Below are 26,281 nucleotides of genomic sequence, written 5' to 3'. Positions count from 1 at the left end.
TTCCTAGGACCAAAAGCAATCACATATCTGGGAGCTACTAAACTCTCTAATGCTTGAATATTATTAACAAGCTCTTCACATAATTATCAAAATATTTAAAAAATTTAAAAACTGAAACCCTGCAATAGCCAATAAATTCAAATTCTCATTAATCAACCTCTATTTCTTACATATTCTATGAAAAGAGTGCATAATTGTACCCTTTTTAAAGATGCAAATAATTTGCCTATTGTGCAAATGAAGCTCACCTAGTCTCCAAGGAGGCACCTGCCTAGGGCAGTCAGAAAGGCAACCAACACTGCATTTGTTGCCAGTCAATGAGTTTGAAGTGCCTTTTCAGTTGGAATGAGCTGTGCCTGAACATTTAAGACTAAATAGTGGGCTGGTAAACAAAGCCCATGCCATAGAGGAAAAGGGCCTTTAGACCTGATGAAGGGTTGGCAGACCAGTTCTTTATCTCTGCCGTTCTTGAAGAAAAGATTCCTCTAAGGCAGTGGTTCTCAACTTTCCTAATGCCACGACCCTTTAATACAGTTCCTCATGTTGTGGTGACCCCAATTTCATTGTTACAAATTGAACATAATTAAAGCATAGTGATTAATCACAAAAACAATATGTAATTATATATGTGTTTTCCGATGGTCTTAGGTGACCCCTGTGAAAGGGTCATTCGACCCCCAAAGGGGTCGCGACCCACAGGTTGAGAACCACTGCTCTAAGGTGAGCCAAGTTCAGCAGCTCACTTTAACCTAGAGCTGGTCTAGGAGTGATTAGCCATCTAACTGGATTCTGCTAACTCAGTTCTCATCCCAACAGCACTCTGGCCCCTGCTTGGGAAGTCCCTGAGGAAGCAGATGAAGCTAATTTGTAGGACAGCCCACAAAGGCGACGCAAGTATTGTACTAGCGGCATATAAAGGACTTTCCCACAATTGTGGCAAAGGCCACAAAAGAAATATTTTTCCCACAGAGGGTTCCCCAGTCATTGTCCTCTTTGACTAGGCCCTCCTTTCTTTAGCTCTCTGCCCTGACAACCTCAGCCTGTCTTCACCATGTTTCTTCTCCTGAATGCAAAGATATTTCTCTCTTCAGCTTATTTTTGAGAAAGACTTATTTTTGTGATTTACTCAACTAACTAACCATGAAATCAGGTCTGTTGGGATAGAGGATAAAACTAAACAAACAGTCCTCTATGTCTGAAAAACAGCTGCTGGCCTTTCAACTTCATGAGATGCTTGGCCCAGTTGTGCTCTTCTATGCCGGGTCCTCTTCATCCATTGTCACGTCACAGCCGGTAGTTTTCTTCTGCTCAGCCTCTGGCCCTGCAGGCAGAATGCTTGTGACCGTGTGGAGGAGTGCTTCGATCTGCTCCTCTGTGAGCCGTTCTTCACTCTCTTCCACCATCTGCAGAAGGAAGAAAACCTCTAGGGTTACAAATGAGCCTCCTAGGCTGGGCCACCCCATGTCATTCCCAGTCCCAGCCCAGCCTCTTAGCACAGAGCTCAGGGCCGGTCCAGAGCCTCCGGTCTCTCGGTCCTCTCCACCTTGGCTCCACAGGAGGGAGGAACTTGATCAAATTTTAGGGTAAGCCAGTGCTAGTGCTCAAAATGGGTCAGTGAAAAAGGAGAGTTGCAGATTAGTATTTTTCTTGAAAGAAAAAGAAAACCCTGCCGAAACCGGTTTGGCTCAGTGGATAGAGCGTCGGCCTGCGGACTGAAGGGTCCCGGGTTCGATTCCAGTCAAGGGCATGTGCCTTGGTTGCGGGCACATCCCCAGTGGGAGATGTGCAGGAGGCAGCTGATCGATGTTTCTCTCTCATCGATGTTTCTAACTCTCTATCTCTTTCCTTCCTCTCTGTGAAAAATCAATAAAATATATTTAAAAAAAAAAAAAAGAAAAAAAAGAAAAAGAAAACCCTAACAGTTCTATCCCTATATACACATGTGAATATGTTGTATATGCAAAGAAAAACTCACCTCTGGGGAGTGCATGGTGCTTTATATTTTTTTGTATTTTGCAAGTTCAACTGTAACTTACAAACTGTAGCAACAACTCATCTGATGATTCTTCAGGAGTCTGATGAGTGTCACTGGAAAACAATCCCATATGCCTCATCAATGGTGCCAAGTGGTTTATATATTTTTTCTAATCCTCATTAACCCCACCACCTAAGAACAGCTATTTAGGGAGCTATGTGCCTGGTGCTGCACCTTACACTTTAGTAGTATGTCCATTATTTCTTTTAACCCTCACAACAATCCTGGCAAAGGGCAAACTAGAAATCCAAGCCAGGCCTATCCAACTCGAACACACACCACTGGGCCTTAGTCTCCTCCTGAGGATGCAGAACAGGAGTCTGATGAGTGACGCTGGAAAACAACCCCACACTGCCTCATCAAAGGTCTACTTAAAGCCTGGCTTCCGACACAGTCCTGGAAATCTGAACACACAGCCGATACCCACAATCACGAGCCAGTTTCTAAGCCTCACCTCTGATTCTCAATATGTTATCGAATACAAACATAATATATAGTCAGCCCCCTTTTAAAAATATGCAGGCAGTCACATTGTTTAAGCACATTCACTTGGTGGCATTAGCTGTCTATTGCAAACAACCTTTTCAGCTAAAGATGTCCAGGGTCCTATTCTATAGCATTTCCCACAGCAATCTCTGACATCTGGCAAGTAAGACCAAAAGGAATTCTAGAAAGAAATCCGGCAGATTTAAGTAAAGAAAGATGGCAAGCTAGACTTACAATCCTGAAATCAGTCCACTGCCTCACTTTACAAATAACAGTATAGAAACAGAAGAAGTCCAGTGACACATCCAAGATCATACTGTAAACTCCTGAAAAAACATTAGTCTCTTCATTCATCTTAGTCCAAAAATGTTTCCACAACTAGAGAATAACCCCGGGAGGTCTAGGGTGGGGAAGATACCAAGTGAACCAATGAAGTTAAATCCCATCACACTGTGAAATAAAATGTCCACTGTCTAATGATTCAAAGGCTCAATAAAATGTAACTTCTTAACTGAACAAGAAACAATCCCCAAAGCCCATTTTTAAAATCAGACATGCAAAACAGGTCCATGAAAGGACTAACACAGACTGCCTCCAAAGAATGAAGAGGAAGGAGGGATATATCCAACCTGATTTAATCCTGAGAAATGATGATCTCCATTTGAGAAGAATGTCTCCAAGTTTATGAATAACTGGCATATGCAGTTGATGGTGAACTACTTCCTGCCTCAGGTGAGAGGGTGAAGGAGCTCTGAACTACTGTTAGAAGAGTGACAGCCTCCACTAGTATCTGTGAGGGGCTGTCACCGAATCATTGCCCCCAGAGCTTCTCAAGAACACTACGCATCAAGGCAGGACAAATTTACTGGTAAGTGGATGCTCAGCGTTACAAGGAAACTTGACCTGGGTCTCAAAGCAAGTGGGGGCAAGGTTTCTGACTTTGCATCCCAGCTCTTTCTAGAACACCATGCCTTCCACTAGGAGGTTCTATCATTTCCTCTCTCAGAGATGCTATGCTGTACGGCAGACTACTATAAAGTCCACTGGTTAAGAGTTTGGTTATGCGACCTCTAAGAGGCCTTCCCTTTCAGAAAACCAAACAGAGAGAACCTCAATAGGCCACCTTCTTGCATCCCAATCTCTGGGTTTGGCAGATGCAACACTAAGATCAGGTGTCAGGGAGGTGTGTTTTTGGCAAAAGGGCTGATGAGCTTTCCATTTAGCCAAATTTGCCAGGAGCAGCTTTGATTTGCACATGATCCTCAGGGATAATTATAGTCAGGAAGTTTTCTTTTCAATCCAAGATTCTCAGGCCCAAATAAAGAAGTGCAAAGCACCATCTCAACATTCTGATACCAAAGGTTTCAAGTTACTCAGAATATAAAGGCAAATGAAATTTTAAAATCCAAAGTATTTGCAGATGGGTCAACATAAATGACAAATGTCTTTAATCATATACAGAGATTATATCAATACCCAGGAGCTGTCAAACTGAGCTGATGAACTGTTTCTCATTTTAAGCTGTCAGGCCTAACCTCCTACTTTCCTCAAACATCTCAAAATCTAATAGTTACTGACACTTTTAGCTACTTGACCCAGGAACAGTTCACCCAACCTCTGTAAATTTCCATTTTCTCTAATACAAAATGAAAGTAATGTGTATAGTCAGGACCAAACAAGAACAAATACCATAGTCTTTTGTAAGCCATAAAACTCTATATAATTCAAGACATTTTATAGTCACTACATTATAACAGGCATAGATGGCAGTGCTGTTCAGGACCATGGCCGGTGAGGTCATGGGTTCACTGTCCTATCTTCAGACCAGAGGGCTCAAAAGGGAAGAAGAGTCACAGAAGCTGGGTGGCTTCCTCTTCTTCAGACAGATCTGAGGATTGCAACAAATCATGGCTGAGGTGTAATTAAAAAAGAGAAATTTCAGCCCCTAAAACTGAATACTAATAAATGTTAGATGCTGAGATTACTTCTAAATTGTAAGCTTTAGATGAGGAAAGTCTCAAGTCCTCTGCAGTTTCCACTCTCTGTGAAAACCCAACTTCTTATTCCACTCTGGTGAGAAGAGATACTGCTACAAGCCTTGGTAAATGATTTACTATCTTTTACAGCCAAATCCCAGGCTGGGAAAACTCTGGATATAAAATGGCCCAACTACTGGGAAACAACACACATAATTTTCACCAAGGAAAGGAGAAGAGAACGAACAGTCTGAGGGGATGCAAAAGTACATGGCTTGGAGGAACACAGTAAGACTTGTGAATTAGACAGACCCGAATCAGCCACTCACTAGCCAAGATTATGATGGAGGCATTAAAGGTAACATATACAAAGCCCCTAGCATCATGTCTGGCATACAATAGGTATTCTTAATAGCAGCTAATTTTACAAGTAATGATAGAGCTTTATACAGGCTCTGGGATGAGGTCACACTAATCCTCCTCATCTCTTCTCCATCTGTCCTTAAGCCATGAATAACATATGTTGCTGATTAAAGCTGGAGGAGACATGCCATGTGATCTTTAACCCAGAGGGAAAGGAATTAGTTTCTTGCTGTTTTGTTTGTTTTTTCTCTTTTCCAAGCTGAATCTCCAACATACACACAGTCGAAAGCATAAGAATAATGAGGGTTTAAAATGGAGTCTTTGTGTATCCTGAAGACCAGTTACCCAGAAAGGCACCCTTTGTGGAAGGAACTTTTCTAAATTTTGAGTACATTCTGAAGGGCAGAAGTAACACTACAAAGACAATAAGTTTTAGTCAAAAATTAAATACCCCATGACCCTTTAAGGAAAGAGTTTTTTTATTTTGTTTTTTAAACAATTCTAGAGATCATGGGTATTATTGGCCATTTTCTTCCAACTTTTCTGAAGGAAATTTGACAAAGTGCTAAATACTTCTAAAACTGACTTTGAAAACAGTTTTATTCTCATTTTATTAATTCTCCAGCCAAAGTTTTTCACTGTCAGTTGAATGGCCTGCCTAATATTTGTAGCTTAATGATGCTCTTTGCTCTGTACAACTGAAGGAAACAGCAGGCCAATACAGCAGACACTCATCTGTATCACTGGACCTCATTTTCATTCTCCTTAAACCACCTCAGCTTTCTACTCCAGTTGCCTCCCACAATTCTGAAGCTTTATTCTGTGACTGCAATTTAGACTTTTTAAGTGATGAGGCTCCTCTGAATGGTTTTATGCAGGGAAATAAGATCATCAAATTTGTGGTTTTAGAAAATGAACTATATAGTGCTGTGGAAGATAGACTGGAGGGGCCAGACTGGAACAAGGAGAATGGTGAGGGGATAACTGAGATATGATGACAGAGAGTGATGCAGTGCAGTAGTGAAAGGAAGAATAAGAGATAGAAGCAACAGAACCTGAGGACTAACTGAATGTGATAAAAAGAAGAGAATGACTTCCAGGTTTCTGGCTTAGGAGACTGGGCCAGGAGGGTAAGAAAGAGAGCATGTGGGAAAGTGCACATATGCTCCATTAACCAAGAAAAGAAATTCAGGAAGAGCAGGTCAAAGGGTAGGAGTGGGAGAGATGAATTCCAGCAGAATCATGTCGAGTCTAATGTTTGTATGCAACATCTGGGTTGGCAATAATCCTACAGGGGAGCAATGGCCAGAATCACGTAGGACATCAGGTGAGACAAAGAGCTACCAAATCATAGGCCTAAACCATGTAGAAGGAATTAAATTTCGTCTTCTACTTTACCTAAGTCCATACTAACTAGGATCAAATTTCACTTATAAAATGGAGTGGCCTGTCTTTTCAAGTTTTGTCTGTTGTCAGCCTTTATATCACCCTTTCTACATCTCATACCCATAAATCAACCCACCCACCCCCATTCCCGACACACACACACCAGCCTCCTTCACTTACCAGCTGGATCTCAACAGCAGTCATAGGCCTGTGATTCAGCAGCTGAAGTTTTTCAGCTCTGTCAAAAAATAAATAAAAATAAATTACAAAGCACTTAAAAACTCTCATACCCCTAAGGATCTTGATTCTTTACCAAGTTGTTTAGAGAACAGTTTGCAAGACAACAAGTGGGAGAACCACTTGGAACATGGCCCTCGGCTTCCTCAACTGTAAAATGAAACTCAAGGGTACAAATGTGTATTAGAATCCTACAGATCATAGAGGCTTAGATTGTAATAAATGTAACAAATATTAGAGATGAAAGTTTAATAAATTTTATTTGGAAAATGTAAGAAAAGTTTTCTTAATTCAGATAATAGAAAGTAAAGATTAACAAAATAATCTTGGTTGGTCACTGCTTAAGAATTCCTTTTTGAGATTAACTTTTACTGAAGTTTGACCTATTATCTTAGTAAACAAAACGACTTTAAGGGAGCAGGAGTTAATATACATAGTAGTACACAGCACGGTCTTCTGTCCTCAAAGAGCTTACAAACCAGTTGGGGAAAGAAGACAAATACAAACAAATTTTAAAAAGATTTAAGTAACAGTTGAAGATCACTGCCATCTGCCACATGGTACTATGTAGCTCACTGCTGAAGGGGTGGTTGAAATGCGTGGACTCTCAAAGATGACAGGACTTAAGAGAACAACTTCAATTACCACTCTATGCAGGTAACAATTTCTAAATTTTTCTTTCAATCTGACCCTGGAGCTCCAAATACATTTTTAAATGCAATAAATACTTACTGAGTTTAAAGACACTATAGAATAAAAAGATGAGTAAGCCACAAATCCCAGAGTCATGTGTTTCGGGAAGCAGTACAAGTTACCCAGACTCCCTAAGACTCAGTTTCATCATTTGTAAAACATGCATGATGATATATTTACTATCTCACAAGGGGTGAGGAGGTGGCAGCAACAACCATTTATTGCTTACTTTCCATTTACGGTGGCAGTAACCACCATTTATTGCTTACTTTCCATTAGAGAAGCACATTTAACTGTCAGACTTAACTGACGCTGAGATTGGAAATAACTTGTCCAAGGTTACACAGCTAGTAAACAGCAGAGCTGGGACTCTACCACCAAAGCTCATGTTCTTAATCATCTGCTTTTAGTGTTCGCAGTGTTCATAATGGTGACTGTCACACAGTAGTTTCTCCATAAATAGTAGTCATTACTATTGAAGTTGTAGTCCAGTTCTATTCCTCATAATTCCCCAAACATTTACTCTCAACTTGAAGAAGACGACTTCACAGAGCAGACCCTTGCACTGGACTCTGCAGGACTTTCGAGGCAGAAAGGATAAACAGAATGGGCAGTCAAGGCAGGAACACACAAGTAAATGCCCAGAAGTACAAACATTCATGGAGCTTTAGGAAATGGCTCCTAGAGCGGTTGTGGGACACAAGGTTCAGAGAGTCTTCTCGGACAAGACTGCTAAGGGTCCCGTCTACCAAGAGCTGGATGTTACTCTGTACTCACTGGAGAGCAACCAAAGAAAGGACCATCATGCTCAGGCTGATACTGAAGCAATGCTGGGAGACCCGAGAAAATGGAGGCAAAGACACTGTAATACTCCCCAGTGAGAGAAAACAAAGTCGTGACCTTAGGCAGCAGCAGCAGCAGCAGGGATGGCAAAGAGAGTCTGGACATGTGAAATGGTCTTGGTCACCCCCAGGTCTAGCAGTCAACAAACCTGACAACTGCCTAGGTTTGTGAGGATGGGGGAAGGCAAGGGAAGAGTTAAACTTTGTTGTCACGTTTTTAGCCTGTTTGGAAAACATATATTAACTGAAATTTAAGTTTGTGGTACTTTTACTCATTGATTGGTTTGAGGAAGGGAAAAAGAAAGAGAAACATCGATTTATTGTTTTACTTATTTACGCATTCACTGACTGATTCTTATATGTGCCCTGACTGGGGTTCGAACCCACAACCCTGGAGTATCGGGATGATACTCTAACCAACTGAGCTACCTGGCCGGGGCCAAGTTTATGGTACTTTGAAAAAACAACAAATTCTATCAAGCAGACTGTGTAATTTTAGTCTTAATTTGGTCTAAAACTAAAGAAAAAGACCAGAGCTGGATTTATTCTAAGGAGTTATGTGAAACCATCACAGTGGCTAGCATAGCCTAGAGACCAAGTGCAGGATAAGTGAAGAACCCAGGACAACGCCATAAAGCACCTCCATTTAAGGGGCCAGGAGAGAAGGCAGCAAAGGAGAATGAGGAGGAAGAGGCATAAAATATACAGAGTTCGGTACTATCCATGGTTTCAGTCATCCACTGGGAGTCTTGAAACACATGCCCCATGGATAAGGGGGGACTACCGTAAATACCACTGCAAACACTACATAGGAAAGCATCAGGCTACCTGCTATTCCATGCCTCAGCACATGATCCTTCTACTTAGCATTAACTCACCTGCATCTGGCCAACTCTTCCTTTACATTAAACCCACTGTAATCTCCTATGGACAAATTCTCAAATTCTGACACTTCAGTATCTCTCTACTATGTCCCCACTACCATAGCAGTTACACTGTATTCATACCTGTGTATCCCCAACCATTGAGACAAAGCAAGCATAAGATAAATCTATATAATAAAAGCCTAAGTGACCATTAAGGCAGAACGACCAGAACGACTGGTCGCTATGATGCGCACTGACCACCGGGGGCAGACGCTCAATGCAGGAGCTTCCCCAGTTGGTCAGTGTGCTCCCACAGGGGGAGCACCGCTCAGCCAGAAGCCAGGCTCACATCTAGCTGGCAAGCACAGCAGCGGTAGCACTAAGTAGCAGCGAGCAGGCAGGCAGTAAGGAGCAAGGGGTCCTGGACTACGAGAGGTTGCAGGCCAGGCTGAGGGACCACCCCCTAACCCGTGCTCAAATTTCTTATACTGGGCCTCTAGTATAAGGATAAATTAAAGAAAAGGATAGGGTAGCACTGACTTACAGAAGAACTTCAAGGGAGAGACAGCTATTGAACACTGGGAGACATGAGTCAGGATTCCATGCTCTGAAAGCAGTCAGGGTAACCACACTCCAGATATTAGGGAAACCTGACAACCCTTCCACTCTGAGCTTTGCTGGCCCAAGAGGTCATGTCCCAAATATGGTGGCAAATCCCAAGAGTAATCTGAGCACAGAAAAGTCCCTTTTAGGGACTCCAAGATATTTACAGACCTGCCCAGGCTGGGTCCTGAAGGTAAGTCCTTCCTCTATGCCTGGTAATCATAGTTGTACATCTTAGAGCAGTGGATCTCAACCTTCCTAATGCCGCGACCCTTTAATACAGTTCCTCATGTTGTGGTGACCCCCAATTTCATTGTTACAAATTGAACATAATTAAAGCATAGTGATTAATCACAAAAACAGTATGTAATTATATATGTTTTCCGATGGTCTTAGGCGACCCCTGTGAAAGGGTCGTTCGACCCCCAAAGAGGTCGCGACCCACAGGTTGAGTACTGCTGTCTTAGAGAGACCTAAGGAAGAGACCCAGTCTGTAAGCCAGAGTATAGTTCTTGAGAATTAAATGCCTTAAGCAAAAAATTAAAACGATTAAAGAACCAAATGCTTTGGAGAATTAACATGCTAAAGAAAATATGACATGAGACTTAGTGTCAAAGTGAATTCAAGTTGAATCTCAATACTACCATTCTGCTGAATAAAGTTGTGATGCGAAATAAAGAATGGTTCCTACAATACCCTCAGGGACTCTAGTAACAGAGGTACTTAACCAAATTAATGACACTCCAGTTTGCACTACTAGATCTGAACCAGTTAAGGGCTAATATTTTTCATCTCTTTTCTATGAAAGAATGGTAGAGAAAAATTCTATTGAGATATTCAGATATAAGGATTAAAGAGCACTTCAACAGTTTCTATTATAAATGTGATTCCTGCCTTGAACTGCACTAGCTAGCAAAAGATGGTTCAGGCCCTGACCGGTTTGGCTCGGTGGATAGAGCGTCAGCCTGCAGATTGAAGGGTCCCAGATTCAATTCCAGTCAAGGGCATGTACCTTGGTTGTGGGCACATCCCCAGTACGGGGTGTGCAGGAGGCAGCTGATGGATGTTTCTCTCTCATCGATGTTTCTACCTCTCTATCCCTTGCTCTTCCTCTCTGTAAAAAATCAATAAAATATATTAAAAATAAAAAAAAAAGATGGTTCAGGTCTTGATGGTATATGGCAAGCAGTCACCTGGATCACCAGGCACTGAGGCCCATTAATTCCAATGGACTGCAATGGTTGGCTACCTCCTAAAGGAGCCAGGCCGCAGCCATAGTGAAAGAAGCCTGCATGCCCCCTCTAGTGATTGGTTTTAGAAAAACACTGCCTGTAGCTTTTGCTTCTGACAGTCATGAATAACTTATATACATGTTAATCTGATCCAGGAATCAACCATTTAATTAAAAGTAGACATGAAAACTATTAAAGACTTTGCTTACTTTGGTTCAGTCATCAACTCAAATGGAGACTACAGCATTGGTGGTATAGTGGTGAGCATAGCTGCCTTCCAAATGGAGACTACAGCCATGAAATCAAGAGAAGGTTGAAACTTGGAAGGGCAGCAATGGAAGAATTAGGAAAGGCTTCTGGTCAAGACTGCAGTGTAGATAAATGCTGTACTTGCCTTCTCCCATGATCACATCAAAATTACAATTAAACTACAGAACCACCATCATTGAGAACCACCTGAAGTCTAGCTGACCAGAAGTCCTATAACTAAGGATATAAAAAAGCAGCCATGCAAAGACTGGTAGGAAGCAGAGACATGGAACAAGCAAGCTGGTCCCACACCTACCTGTTGCAGTTAAAAATGGGGAAGGGCATCTCAGCTGTGGAGGTCCCCTTTGAAGAATGAGGAATCCCAGCTCCAAACCATGCCCTCCAGCCCAGGATTCCAGAGCCAGAAAGAGAAGTCCCCATAACTTCTGGCTGTGAAAACCAGCAGGGACTATGGCTGAGTGAGATAAAGAGCTGCTGGAGTCCCAGGGGTTCCTCTTAAAGGGCCCACAGAGACTCACTTGCTCTGAGCTCCAGTGCTGGGACATCACCTCAAAAGGCAACATGAACATACAGGAAGGAATTGAATTGTCTGGTTTTGGGGCACAGGCTGCCATAAAACTTTAGAATCATTCATCAAAGGATTTGTAAAAGGCACTTGAATTCTGCATATGGCTGTGAGATGAAGTCAATCAAAGGAGGTATTATAAATGGCACTGTTCATGTCAGCAACTGATTATATATGGCTATTAATACTTAAATTTGCCCAGCCGGTGTGGCACAGTGGTTGAGCATCCACCTGGGAACCAAGAGATCCTGGTTGGATTCCAGGTCAGGGCACATGCCTGGGTTGCAGGCTCAATCCCCAGAAGGGGACATGCAGGAGGCAGCCAATCAATGATGTTTTTCTCATCGATGCTTCTATCTCTTCATCCCTCTTCCTTCCTCTCTAAAAAAACACACACAAAAAACCCCCACATATTTTTTAAAAATAAAAATAAAATGATCAACAGTTACATGTGGCTAGAAGCTACTGTGTAGGATAGGGCAGAGAAATATTGCCATTATCACAGAAAGTTCTACTGGACAGGACTGCTCTGTAGTCTCTATTGATAGTCTACAGAAGAACTGAAGATTGAAAGAAAATACTGTCACATGAGAAGACTCAGTCCAGTTGAAACTACCTGCAACCTCTAGTCTGAGATCTGTATCTTTGTGACAAAGTAAATCTAGAAGAAAGGTGATGCATCGTTTTCTTCCTCCCTGCTCCCTTCCCCAAGTCCTGATCCCCTCCTTGTGTTTCGATTATCCAAAGCTTTTTGTGTCAATGTGGTCACACATGCTCCAACTAAGAAATGAGAGTGATGAGCATACAAATTGTTTGGAAAACGTTAATAAAAAGTTTCCTTGAAAGAACCGAGTGCGCTCGGAGGTGGAAGGCGCCTTCGATTCCAGCGCTTCGCCCACGCGCTGTGCCCTCTGTCGGTGGACGTGGGGCAGCGGTTGCAGCGGTGGCGGCAGGAGGCGGTAGCCGCGTTGACGTGGCCCAAGACTGGAGAGACGTTTAAAGGAGGAGCCGAATCACCACGGGAGTCCGGCCTCTTGCTGTTGGAGAACTCCCACCCTTCGGCGCGGCCTGAGGAGGAGAAGCGGCGACGCGGAAAAGCAGGCATGGAGAGTAGAAAACTGATTTCTGCTATAGACATTCAGTACTCTGGCAGTCTGCTGAACTCCTTGAATGAGCAACGTGGACATGGACTCTTCTGTGATGTTACCGTTATTGTGGAAGACCGAAAATTCCGGGCCCACAGGAATATTCTTTCTGCTTCTAGTACTTACTTCCATCAGCTCTTCTCAGTTGCTGGGCAAGTTGTTGAACTAAGCTTTCTAAGAGCAGAGATCTTTGCAGAAATTCTCAATTATATCTACAGTTCTAAAATTGTTCGAGTTAGATCAGATTTACTTGACGAGTTAATTAAATCAGGGCAGTTGTTAGGAGTTAAGTTTATAGCAGAGCTTGGTGTCCCGTTGTCACAGGTTAAAAGCATCTCACATACAGCTCAGGATGGTAATTCAGAAACCTTACCTTCTGGTTCTAGTGACAGGAACCTTGAAGTACAAAACTCAAAAGATAAAACCCAAGATAATGGGGCAACTATAATGCCTATTATAACAGAGTCTTTTTCCTTATCTGCTGAAGATTATGAGACAAAAAAGATTATTGTTACTGATTCAGATGATGATGATGATGTTATTTTCTGCTCTGAGATTCTGCCTGCAAAGGAGACTTTGCCAAGTACCAGTGCAGTGGCACAGGCCCCGCCTAACTCAGGCTCTGTTGCTATTTCAGATGTTGCACCTTGTGCTAGCAATAACTCCCCTGCTTTAACAAATAACACACCTCCTCAGAAACTTCCTACTCCTGTGAACCAGGCAACTCTGAGCCAAACACAAGGAAGCGAAAAAGTGCTGGTATCTTCCACCCAGACACATCTGACTCCTAACATCATTTTGTTAAATCAGGCACCACATACTACGCCACCAAATGTCAGTCCTTCACTTCCAAATCATATGCCTCCTTCAATCAATTTACTTGTGCAGAATCAGCAGACACCAAACAGTACTGTTTTGAAAGGAAATGACGACGAGGAGGAGGAAATTATAGATGACGACGATACTATTAGCTCCAGTCCAGATTCGGCTGTCAGTAATACATCTTTGGTCCCACAGGCTGATACTCCCAAAAATACCACTTTTGATGGATCACTGGTACAGAAGATGCAGATCCCTACACTTCTGCAAGAGCCACTTTCCAATTCTTTAAAAGTTTCAGATATAATTACTAGAAACACTAATGATCCAGGTTTAGACTCAAAACATCTAATGGAGGGTCAGAAGATCATTACTTTAGATACAGCTACTGAAATTGAAGGCTTGTCAGCTGTTGGCAAGGTTTATGCAAATATTGGTGAAAATATTTATGACATAGTGATCCCTGTCAAAGATGACCCTGATGAAGGGGAGGCCAGACTTGAGAATGAGATACCAAAAACAATTAGCAGTGAGCCAGCCAACAAACGTATGAAAGTAAAATATGATGATCACTATGAGTTAATAGTAGATGGAAGGGTCTATTATATCTGTATTGTGTGCAAAAGGTCATATGCCTGTCTGACAAGCTTCCAGAGACATTTTAATATTCATTCTTGGAAAAAGAAGTATCCTTGCCGTTAGTGTGAGAAGGTATTTCCTCTTGCAGAATATCGCACAAAGCATGAAATTCATCACACAGGGGAGCGAAGATATCAATGTTTGGTTTGTGGCAAATCTTTCATCAACTATCAATTTACGTGTTCACACATAAAGTCAGTTCATAGTCAAGTTCCTTCTGGAGACTCAAAGCTTTATCATTTACATCCATGCAGGTCTTTACAGATCAGACAATATGCATACCTCCCTGATAGGTCAGGCACTGTGCCTATAATGAAGGATGATGGAATTGGGTATAAGGTTGATGCTGGGAAAAAACCTCCCATAGGGACCACATCCATTCCTCAGAACAAGCCAATGACCTGGGAAGATATTTTTATTCAGCAGGAAAATGATTCAATTTTTAAACAGAATGTAACAGATGGCAGTACTGAGTTTGAATTTATAATACCAGAATCTTATTGAACTCCTTTGAAATATCAAAGTTTTGGTTTGGATTAAGGGGCAGGGCTTTCAGAAGACCTATAAAACAAATTAAGAAATTTTATGTGACACGTCATCTGAAGGTAGTTTAGCTGGATTATTTGTTAATTTTTAGAAACAAATTATTCTGAAAGTTTGTAGAGATTGAGAAGTCCCACCCCCAAGTATCTGTTTATATAGTTAGCTATCAGCTCATTTAAAAGGGGCAAAAAAAGCTTGGAGAGATAGTTTCCAGAACAGAATTTGAAGCAGTCTGAATGTTTTTTTAAAATAACTGGAGTTATTAGCATACCCTAGTATACCCTAAACATTCCCCTTCTATGTTAGCACTTTACTGCTCAATTCTCAATTTTCTTAATATTGAGACTATAAATGTGTGTTGTGTTTGTATATGGCATAAAAAATTAAACAAGAACTTCTGAAGTTGTTCTGGAAATTTTTGAAACAAGGTTCTGCGTGGTTGTGTGTTCTGCTAGTCCAAATGGATAGCAACCTCCTGCCTCCGTCCATGAAAATGGCCATGCAGTGAAGTCTCATCTGAAGAATTAGTTTTAGCTCATTAGATTTAAATCTTGCTTTTATTGCCATAGTGTGGAAAAGACTTTGGTGGCTGGGACTAGTGTATATACCTTTGCTATGTGGTCTCTGTGGTAAAAAAAAAAAAAAAAAATACTAATCTCTGTAATGCAGACAGGAGGGTGAAAAGTTCTGTTGCATTATTTTTTTTAATTTTTGCTCTTACATGTTAGAGGCAGAGTGGAAGTGATTGGATATTGTCTTTTTGTTCATTATGATTAAAAATAGTCCCATGAAAATTTTCAAATTTTGAATCTGTAAGCCACCAAAATAAATCTTTAATTCTGTATGAATCTTTATACATGATAGGTTCCAGAAATGAGACTCCTACATATTTTGGGTAGGAGGCTACTGGCATATATTTTTCAATATTCATATTACTTAGAATCTCTAATAGGAAGTTTTCATTTGAAATAGCTGAATCAGTGATCTAGTACTTATCAGCAGGACCTTTTACGTTTTTACCCTTTCGAAAATAAGTTCCATTCCATCTGCAAATTGCTGCAATGTTATAGCAATCAGAAACTATAAATGGAATGTAATATAGGCTTGTTGATCCCCATTTATCTTGAGACCAGTAAATACCACCTTTTTTCCTTTTTAAATGACACATTTTTAAACATTTAGAAAATAAAGTCAAAACTTATTGAAGTGCTAGAACTAAAAAGAAGGTTGGAAAATATAGCCTAGCATTTATAACAAGATTAACTTGTTGAACTTCTTCTGTAAATGACTTTGCAAAGAAAAAATTTTGATACTAAAGAAGATTGTTGTGCATAGTTATTAGTCATGTGTAACTTTGCTTAAGTATTTCTTAATTCAACATAGATATTTTCTTTCTCCTTAATAATGTATTTTTAAAAATAGTCTATTTCTTGACTTCAAACTTAAATAAAGCTTTAATCATAAAAAAAAAAAAGTTTCCTTGTCTATAAAAAAGAAAGAGAGAACCCGGTTGGGTGTGGCTCAGCAGTTGAGCGTCGACCCAGGAACCAGGAGGGCACCGGTTCAATTCCCGGTCGGAGCATATGCCCAGGTTGCAGGCTCGATCCCCAGTATGGGGCATGCAGGAGGCAGCCAATCAATGATTCTCTCTCATCATTGATGTTTCTATCTCCCTCTCCTGTCCTCTCTGAAATCAATAAAAATATATATTTAAACAAAAAAAAGGGAGAGCGAGAGAACAGATCCTTGGGGACCTGTAGAACAATTATCAAAGTTCTAACAGTTGTACCTTTGGAGCTTGGAAAGAAAGGAGAATGAGATTAAAGCAGAATAAATATTTCAAGAAATAATGGACCTAGACTTCACAAGTTTGGTAAGAAATAGAAATTTATCCACTTAAGAAGTTCAGCAAAAATAAAATTTTAAAAAAATCAAATTTCAGAAGACCAAAGACAAGAAAAAATATTAAAAGCAGCTTGAGGAAAACAACATATTACATATTTGCATGATTACAGATTACTCATCAGAAACCATGGCAGTGAGAAGCCACTTTATAACATCATTAAAGCACTGAAAGAAAGATCCTCAACACACTGAAATTATCCTTCAGCAATTAAAGAAAATAACAACATTCTTTGTTGAAGGAAAATTTGCAGCCATGTTCTAAAAGAAGTGCTAAAGGAAGTTCTTCAGGCTGAATGAAGTACATAGTAAAAAGTAAACATGAAACTTCAGGAATAAATGAAGAGCAAAAGAAATGGTAAAATTCTGGGGAAATATAAAAGACTATTTTTGTACTCTTAAATTCTTTGAAATATAGAAAGTAAATGTTAAAAAACCACTAAATACTATTTCAATGTATGAGCTACCCGGCCAGGGCTGAGATGATAAACTTAATATTCTATATATTTTACAACTGAAAACAAGACAAACTATACATACACACTCATACACACACATATATGTACACACATTTGAAATATATTTGTCTTCGGAGTTCATTTGGAAAAGAGAGGCAAGAGGAACAGTGCACTTAGTTTATTGATAGTTTATCAACTGTGCTGTGAGCCAAATGGTTCCTCCAAAAGAAAATTTTTTATTATCCTAAATGAAATGACAAACACTTTTGAAATGTATCAGCTCTGGTATTAATTCTAAAAGACTAAGGGTAGTTTTCTTCTCATGTAAAATCTTGATCTAATTCCTTTTTAATGTTTTTTAAATATATTTTTATTTATTTCAGAGAGGAAAGGAAAGGGAGAGAGAGATAGAAACATCATCGATCGGCTGCCTCCTGCACATCCCCAACTAGGAATCAAGCCCACAACCCGGCCATGTGCCTCAATCGGTAACTGAACCATGACCTCCTGGTTCATAGATCGATGCTCAACCACTGAGCCACACCAGTCAGGCTTGATCTAATTATTATTATTTTTTAAATATATTTTTATTGATTTCAGAGAGGAAGGAAGAGGGAGAGATAGAAACATCAATGATGAGAGAGAATCATTGATCGCTGCCTCCTGCACGCCCCCTACTGGGGATTGAGCCCACAACCCAGGCATGTGCCCTTGACCGGGATGGAACCTGGGACCCTGGAACCCTTTAGTCCAAAGGCCAATGCTCTATCCACTGAGCCAAACCAGCTAGGGCCTAATTATTGTTTTTTAAGTCCTACAAGCCTATCTTATTCAAGAAAGCCACCAAGAAAAATAACTGGGCACTAGAAGAGCAGACAGAATATTATCAAGCCATTTTTGCCCCAAGCCAAAAAACAAATGTCAAATGCCTTAATTGATAAATTTTATAGAAAGCAGTTTAATTTGTGAACCCCATTTTTCAATCAATTTTGTCTGAATACTAACAGGGGTAATGGGCCAGATCATAGAACTAGGACTCCAAAAAACTTTTTTGAGATTAAAAACCCCCACTATGTTCTATTGCTGGCTCTAGAAGGATCCCTATATTGAATTCTCAGTTGTCTCATCTCCAATACCATAATACTACTTTAAAAGAGCATATTGAGGCCCTGACTGAGTAGCTCAGTTGGTTAGGACGTCATCCCGATATGCCAAGGTTGCAGTTTTGATCTCTGGTCAGGACACATATAAAAATCAACCAATGAGCCCTATCCAGTTGCTTGAAACCCAGCCTCAGTCAGGGCATGTACAAGAGGCAACCAATTAATTTATCTCTCTCACATTGATGTTTCTCTCTGTCTCCCTCCCTTCCACCTTCTCTAGAAATCAATGGAAAAATATCCTCAGGTGAGGATTAACACACACACACACACACACACACACACACTCACCCACACACACACACAAAAGAATCAACCAATGAACGCATAAATAAGTGGTACAATAAATCAATGTTTCTCTCTCTCTCTCTCAAATCAATTTTTTTAAAAAAGAATACACTGCCCTAACTGGTTTGGCTCAGTGGACAGAGGGTTGGCCTGTGGAATGAAGGGTCCCAGGTTCAATTCCGGTCAAGGGCATGTAGCTTGGCTGTGGGCACATCCCCAGTAGGGGGTGTGCAGGAGGCAGCTGATGGATGTTTCTAACTCTCTATCCTTCTCCCTTCCTCTCTGTAAAAAATCATTAAAATCAATAAATATATAAAAATAAAATTAAAAGAACACACTGAGTGTTCATTAGAATTCAAGGCCCAACTAAATATAAATACAGTTTCTGAGGGGGCTTTTGTAAGTTATTTTCATTGCGAGTCCTTCTTCCTCCTTAAGATAATTTTTACTTACTTGGTCAACTTGTGGCTTTTCATTGCTGTGAGAAATTCCCTGACAATCTCAGGACTCTGGTGACTGCATGGTGTTTTTGATATGTATTTTAATGTCTACAAAAAAAAAAAAGGAAAAAGCCAATCTGAATGAGAAATAATTTAGTATTCCACAATTCTGTTTCAAAAATCTTCTGTAAAACAAATGCCTTCAGGAGAGTCCATCTTCATATAATAGGAATTCCTCAAAAAGTAAACCAGTAGCTAAAACAGAAAGAATAATGAAATTTCAGAAGAAAACTTTTCTGGTCCTAAAAAGAAGAAAAAATTTAATCTGTCAATTGCATTATATTTCAGACAATTTTTTAAATACAGGAAACTCAAAGAATAAAATAAATAGCCAATAATCCATATGGATATAAATGACTGAATAAATAAATTGATGAGAAATATCAACCATTTCTTATACAAGAATTCTAACCATTAAACATAAAAGAAATGAGTAAACAAATCACTATTAGGCAGCTCCACCATAGTAATAATTACTACAGCAAAGACCCACCAATGAATGCTAAAATTAATAAGCAAAAGATTAAGGAGAGCCCTGGCCCATGTCACTCAGTGGTTAGTGTGTCAGTCTGTGCACCAAAGGGTCTCAGGTTCGATGTCTGGTCAAGAGTACATACCTGGGTTGCAGGTTCAATCCCTGGCCCCTGTTGGGCTTGCAAGAGGCAACCAATCAATGTGTGTCTCTCACATCAATGTTTCTCTCTCTCCCCCTCCCTCCTTCCCTTCCACTCTCTCTAAAACCCAATGGAAAAAATATCATCAGGTGAGGATTAACAACAACAAAAAGTGCAAACATCAGGTTAGTCACACACTCCTCCATAACAACAAATACTAATAGATCCAGTACTTTGTATAGAGACCTACAAAATAATAGTTGAACCCAAGAGCTCCATATTCAAATGAATTGTCATTCACATTAAGAACTCCCTCCTGGGAGCACACCCATCCATGCCTTTCTTCCCTCTCAGGCAAAACTCTAAGAGCCCCCATGAGATTTGCAACCAGTGTAGCAATGGGAAAGGGCAGCTGTCCTGAGCTAACTCCCTGACCCTGTCTCCAAGGCCTCTTTTTCTATGAATTTTCAGTGAGCCGAAGTAGCCCCACCTAGGCTTTCTCCTATTGCTTCTTCTATCCTGAGCCCTTCCTGTGTTTCACTATTCCCAGTTTTAATAAACATACTCTCAAAATAAAATATTTTTTTAAAACACACTAGAAATATATTCTCAGGTATAAAACATCTCAAAACATTTAGTCCCACACAAAGTTTTCTTAAGGCACCACATATTAAAAGCAAGAACTTAAGGAGTAGCAATGAGCTTAAACTGCTTAAATGTGTAGTTAAAAGTACATAGTAGTTGCCCTTGCCAGTTTGGCTCAGTGGATAGAGCGTCAGCCTGCGGACCAAAGGGTCCCGGGTTCCATTCTGGTCAAGGGCATATACCTCGGGTGCAGGCTCCTCCCAGGCCCGGGCCCTGGTCAGGGTGTGTGTAGGAGGCAACCTATCCATGTGTTTCTCTCACATTGATGTTTCTGTCTTTCCCTTTCTCTTCCACTCTCTCTCAAAATCAATGGAAAAATATCCACGGGTGAGGATTAAAAAAAAAAGTACTTAGTAGTTTTTTAAAATTAGTTTATAAAAAAAATTGCCAACATGTATTTTTTTCTTCTTTGAAAGGTATGAACTAGCCTTAGTTGATTTGGCTCACTGGATAGAATGTCAGCCTGTGGACTCAAGGGTCCCAGGTTCAATTCTGGTCCAGGGCACATGCCCCGGTTGCGGGCTCAATCCCCGGTGGGGGGGTGAGCAGGAGGCAGCCAATCAATGATTCTCTCTCATCACTGATGTTTCTAACTCCCTCTCCCTCTCCCTTCCTCTCTGAAATCAATAAAAAATATTTAAAAAAAGAAAAGAAAACAAAGGTATGAACTATATAATGTAAAAGAACATGAATGAATGATAGGATTTTAAATACATGATTAAATGAACAAAAGTGAATAAGGAGGAATAGTGACAAAAGTGCTAAACTCCTTATTTTCCTTAAAAGGGATTATGATAAGCTTAATTCAAATTTCGTATCTTTGAAAAGAAAAATTAAAGAAATTAAATCCTTTATAGACAAAATCAGAACTGGAAGGAAATAGCAAGAAAACAAATTAAAATGACAGATTCAAACATCACTGCCCTAGCCGGTTTTGCTCAGTGGATACAGCGTTGGGCTGCGGACCAAAGGGTCCCAGGTTCGATTCCGGTCAAGGGCATGTACCTCAGTTGCATGTTCCTCCCCACCCTGGGTAGTGGTCGGCGCTTGCACAGGAGGCAACCAATCGATGTGTTTCTTCTCTCACATCGATGTTTCTCTCTGTCTTTCCCTCTCTCTTCCACTCTCTAAAAATCAATGGAAAAATATCCTCAGGTGAGAATTAAAAAAAAAAAAATCAAACATCACCTATAACAAATACAATGGCTTAAACTTTCTTTTTTAAAGACAAAGCATAAGGCTGGGAGAGAATGTAGCAAAATGTCCACTAGATCAAGATTATGAATTACTTTTTCTGTCTTCTTTATACTTTTTGGTACATTCTAAATTTTCTAGAATAGTAAGTATTACTTTGTGTATAATAAAGAATTTGACATTGCCCAAATCTGGCCTTTGACCTCAGCTTCTGGGAGGTAATCTCCAGACTCTTTAGAATGTTATAGTTTATAGAAGTATCTTTGTCTCAGGCCTTAAATCATATTGGATAGTCTCAACAATGTGACTTAGGATAGGAGCTTTGGGTCATACAGTATCATTCAGCCTGAAGGCTGAGATGAGCTACATGGGCAATTAATTATTCAATCATGCCTATGTAATAGAGCCCCAATAAAATCTTCAGACACTGAAGCTCAGCTGAGCTTCCCTGGTTTATTGGTACAATATTCTGTGCATACTGTCACATAACCACATTAAGAGAACAACACTCTGTATTAGATATTTCTCTTGGAATCTGCCTTACTTGCTTCTTCCCTTGACCAATTTTACTCTGCACCCTTTCCCTGTAATAAACAGTAATCTAGAATATGATAGCATTCAGTGAGTTGTGAATACTTCTAGACAATTACTGAATCTGAGGGTGGTCTTGGGATCCCTGAATTGAAATTGGTATTAAAAGTGAGCGCGGTCTTACAGACTATTCCTCTAATTTTATAGTTGGCTAACCCTGGCAATTGGCCAAACTCTTTGCACTTTTATAAACAGAGTAACAACAGGATTATAGTACAACTATTCAAATCAGATAATAGGCAAACTTGATTTGGTGGCTAGTCATTAGAAGAATAAACAAACCCTCCTCAAAGACAGTTCAGGCAGACCCTCCAGAAGCCTAGGCTTACTTCATAGGTGATAGTATTCAAGTTCTGTTGTCCAGTACTGTGTTTATTCTTTCCACTCTCTTTACGCTGTTCTTTCAGATCAGTTAGTAACTGGAACACCTAGGAAGAGATATACAAAAAATTTTTAAATGAGAGTTTGAGAAATATATCTATTTCAAGGTCATTGATTTTAAAGATAAAATAGTACGCCCCAACTCTTACATTAGAGCAAATATGAATCCAAGAAATATGTGGCCTTTTAAAAATATTTTTATCTAAGTCAAATAATTCAAATTCATTAGTTTACTTAAAATATTTCAAATGTTTCCTACCAATATATACCATACTTCTGATCTCAAAAATATTTTCAATATTTCAAAGTAAATTTTAAGCCCAGCCGGTTTGGCTCAGTGGCTAGAGCGTCGGCCTGCGGACTGAAGGGTCCCAGGTTCGATTCCAGTCAAGGGCATGTACCTTGGTTGCGGGCACATCCCCAGTGTGGGGTTATGTGGGAGGCAGCTGATCGATGATTTTCTCTCATCGATGTTTCTAACTCTCTATTCCTCTCCCTTCCTCTCTGTAAAAAATCAATAAAATATATTTAAAAAAAATAAAAATAAAAGTAAATTTTACTAAAATAAATAATTTTTTAAAAATATATTTTATTGATTTTTCACAGAAAGGAAGGGAGAGGGATAGAGAGCTAGAAACATCGATGAGAGAGAAACATCGATCAGCTGCCTCCTGCACACCCCCCACTGGGGATGTGCCCGCAACCAAGGAATATTCCCTTGACCAGAATCGAACCTGGGACTCTTCAGTCCGCAGGCTGACGCTCTATCCACTGAGCCAAACCAGTTAGGGCTAAAATAAATAATTAAAAAAACAAAACAGATTCTAGCCCAGCCACCGTGGCTCAGTGGTTGAGCGTCAACCTATGAACCAGGAGGTCACGGTTCAATTCCCAGTCAGGGCACATGCCCTGGTTGCGGGCTTGATCCCCAGTGTGGAACATGCAGGAGGCAGCCAATCAATGATTCTCTCTCATCATTGATGTTTCTCTCTCAAACTCCTTCTCCCTTCCTCTCTAAAATCAATTTTTTAAAAAATAAATGGATCCTACCTCTCTAATATGAAAATCTAGTATACTTTATTTTGGGCAAGTGCCAAAATATAGTTTACAAAAAAGGGGGGGAGAGGGGGCCCTGGCTGGTGTTGCTTGGTGGTTAGAGTGTGAGCCTGCACACTGAGGGGTCTTAAGTTCGATTTCTGGTCAAGGGCACGTGCTTGGGTTACAGATTTGATCCATGGCCCCCTGTGGGAGGCAACCAAATTGATGTGTCTCTCTCAGGTCGCTGTTTTTCTCTCTTCCCCCTCCCTCCCTCCCTCCCTCTATCTTCTTCTCTCCCTCTCCCCCTCCCTCTAACTCTCTCCCTCAGTTTCTCTCTCTCTCTTCCTCTCTTCCTCCCTCCCTTCCTCCCATTCCACTCTTTGTAAAAATCAATGGGGAAAATATCCTCAGATGAGGATTAACAAAAAAAGGGGGGGGCAGGGAGGGAAAAATGCTATAGGACTTAATAAGTAAACTTTCCCCATAAAGGGAAAAACATGTGTATTAGTGTTAAGAAGGGTGTGGGGCGTATATCTCTCTCCTGTTTTAGAGATTATACAGAAAATTCAGGGAAGTATTACAGGTTCACAGATTCATAGACCATTACTAGATACAATGCAACTCCTTGCCTGCCTGTCATTTTCAGAAATAGTGCCATGAGACCCAATTAAGGAAATCAATATTTCTCCAATGGATAAAACACCCAAACACTTACCAGTCCAAACTGGAAAAGGAAATTCCTAAAAGCCAATGGCTTAACCAACAACCATTTCTTCCTGTTATGAGCAGCAACCATTTAAGATGAATCTTTGGGAAGAGAGGAATATGGCCAACTGTCTTAATTCAACTACCTTCTATATACTAGGTATATCACCCAGTGGAGACTCAAGTCTCCTACAAGTCTTTATGAGTTTAGACTCTGATATATGAAAAATAGACAATGAATGTATGTATGAAGGGCTCTTTCTACATCGGGAATTAACCTATCAGATGATTTTATTAGTGCCAAACAAGATCCAGGCAAATGGAAGGTAGGCAAAATAATGTTATATCCCCCCGCCTCTCACCAACCTCTTTCCTTCTTTCCTCTCTTTCCCCAACAACCAAACCCTTCAGCCCCAAAATCCCCAATCTGTTGGTTCTTACTAAAGCATTAATGATAATGGTGAGTCAACTAAGCTCTCACTTTCAAAATGAAGATTTTAATATTTATGAGACTATTGTGAGGATCAAAATAATGACATAGAAGTATTTTATAAGTAAAGAGTGGTAATTAGGAAAGAGCATACATATTTTAATAGAAGCTTTTGCTGATTTTAGAAAGAGTTCCAAAATAGATGCTTCCACTCTTCATGAAGCCTTCCATATAAAGATCTAAAATTTTCAGATTTGGGGAAGATTGCCTACTGTACACTAAAGTCTTCCCAGTTTTCCTGAATTAATGTAATTTACCAAGCTTGGGATATTACAAGGTCCACCAGATAGTGCCATCTGTCATATTTTAAAGTGGAAAATCCAAATTAATTCAGTCATTTCTAACTACAGTTAATTCAATAATCTTCAAAAGCAAAGAACAAAACTATCAAAGAGGAAAATACTTCAAAGCTATTTACCTCATAGTTACTGAGCAGCGCAGAATTGGCATCCTTCCTGCAAAAGAAAAGTTAATTATCATAGTGTTGGTTCAAATCATTTTGTGTGAATTAAATATCTATGTAATAATTCCTCTGTCAAAATTCAGTAGTCCAGCCCTGGCGGGTATGACTCAGTGGTTAGAGCATTGGCTCAAGGACCAAAGGGTCGCAGGTTCAATTCCCGGTCAAGGGTATGTCTCTCAGTTGCAGGTTGGATCCCCAGCCTCAGTTGGGTGCAGGAGGCAACCAGTAGATGTATCTCTCTCACACTGATGTTCCTCCCTTCCTCCCTTCCTCCCTTCCCATTCCCTCCTCCCTTTCACTCTAAAAAAAAAAAAAAAGAACAATGGAAAAAATATCCTAGGGTAAGGATTTAAAAAATTAATTATTTTTTTAAAAATTCAGTAGTCCAGTTCAGGAATTTAGGGACTACAACTTTTTGGAGAAATGCCCTAGTTTAGCTGATAATGGACAATTTTAGAGCATACTTTCCTTTTTACAGCCACTGTATACCACACATCCATCACTAGGTAGGTGATTAAAATACTCTTATCCCTAGTCTATGTAGGCAAAAGTTAAGAGAAATCAAACATCAGGGGGAAGTTAGTTACAGGAAGAACACTGGGGGTGGGACCAATAAACAGTATGAGGGTGCTAAAATCATCTGGAGAAACAGTGCTTCTCATCCCACAGCCACGGCCTCTTCCCAGTACCATCTGCCTTCCATCAGCTATTGACATCTTGGGCAGCCCAAGTCCTCCTGCTGAATCACCAGAAATGGGATCCTTAACACTAGTATCACCACTGGGAATTCCAGCAATGTCAGAAATCTTGACAGATATTGACAAAACTACAACAAAGATGTTCAATTTCTACAGTTCATGTGTCAAGCAGAGGTCAAAAGCCTGGCACCCTTGTGTAACAGTCAAGGCAAAAAGTCATCTTTCATTTATGAATGAGCACAGCAATGTGACTTGCATTAAATTGATTCATTCTATGATACAATAGAAAGTATTTCTTGTTTTTGATAATCTAAAGAAAGTCTAGTATAATAATTATAAACACAGTTTTAAAATCAGACAAATCTGGGTTCATATTATGGCCCAGCTACTTATAAGGTACTAGGGGCCCGGTGCACAAAAATTTGTGCACTCGGGGGGGGGGGGGGGGTCCCTC

The 26,281-nt window shown here is 40.2% G+C and overlaps 2 protein-coding genes across 4 annotated transcripts; one reads left to right on the top strand and one right to left on the bottom strand.

The window, feature by feature from the left end:
* Window positions 1–651: 651 nt before the first annotated feature.
* Window positions 652–25,172, bottom strand: CRCP (CGRP receptor component). 3 transcript variants are annotated; one of them, XM_005872028.2, is made up of 6 exons: window positions 25,085–25,103; window positions 24,187–24,278; window positions 22,382–22,480; window positions 18,962–19,056; window positions 6,427–6,484; window positions 652–1,403 (listed from the first exon to the last, which is right to left on the bottom strand). In XM_005872028.2, exons 2-6 carry the CDS (start codon window positions 24,265–24,267, stop codon window positions 1,254–1,256), a joined length of 483 nt encoding a protein of 160 aa, XP_005872090.1. In that variant the 5' UTR covers window positions 24,268–24,278; window positions 25,085–25,103; the 3' UTR covers window positions 652–1,253. The 3 variants fall into 3 exon arrangements, with proteins under 3 accessions (XP_005872090.1, XP_014399929.1, XP_014399928.1); XM_014544443.1 differs by lacking the exon at window positions 24,187–24,278 and having other exon boundaries at window positions 1,113–1,403; window positions 25,085–25,172; XM_014544442.1 differs by lacking the exons at window positions 652–1,403; window positions 6,427–6,484 and adding an exon at window positions 6,727–7,760 and having other exon boundaries at window positions 25,085–25,099.
* LOC102257015 (transcriptional regulator Kaiso-like) lies at window positions 12,399–14,717 on the top strand. Its single transcript, XM_014544440.1, is given in 1 exon segment — window positions 12,399–14,717. A coding segment is annotated over 1 exon segment (2,004 nt). The 5' UTR covers window positions 12,399–12,657; the 3' UTR covers window positions 14,662–14,717.
* Window positions 25,173–26,281: the final 1,109 nt, after the last annotated feature.

This window comes from Myotis brandtii, unplaced genomic scaffold (assembly GCF_000412655.1).
Source record: "Myotis brandtii unplaced genomic scaffold, ASM41265v1 scaffold363, whole genome shotgun sequence".
Taxonomy (NCBI): Eukaryota; Metazoa; Chordata; class Mammalia; order Chiroptera; family Vespertilionidae; genus Myotis; species Myotis brandtii.
The sequence above is the reverse complement of the archived record's forward strand: the minus strand, read 5'-3'. Positions and strand labels throughout refer to the sequence as shown.

Excerpts from the sequence above, each read along its gene's own strand:
- CRCP (XM_005872028.2), bottom strand. The coding sequence starts at position 24,267 with ATGGTTGCTGCTCATAACAGGAAGAAATGGTTGTTGGTTAAGCCATTG. Across the intron at positions 6,485-18,961 it reads AAAAGCCACAAGTTGACCAA|AGCTGAAAAACTTCAGCTGC; the intron begins GTAAGTAAAAAT and ends ATTTTTTGACAG. Across the intron at positions 1,404-6,426 it reads CTGCTGTTGAGATCCAGCTG|ATGGTGGAAGAGAGTGAAGA; the intron begins GTAAGTGAAGGA and ends TTCCTTCTGCAG.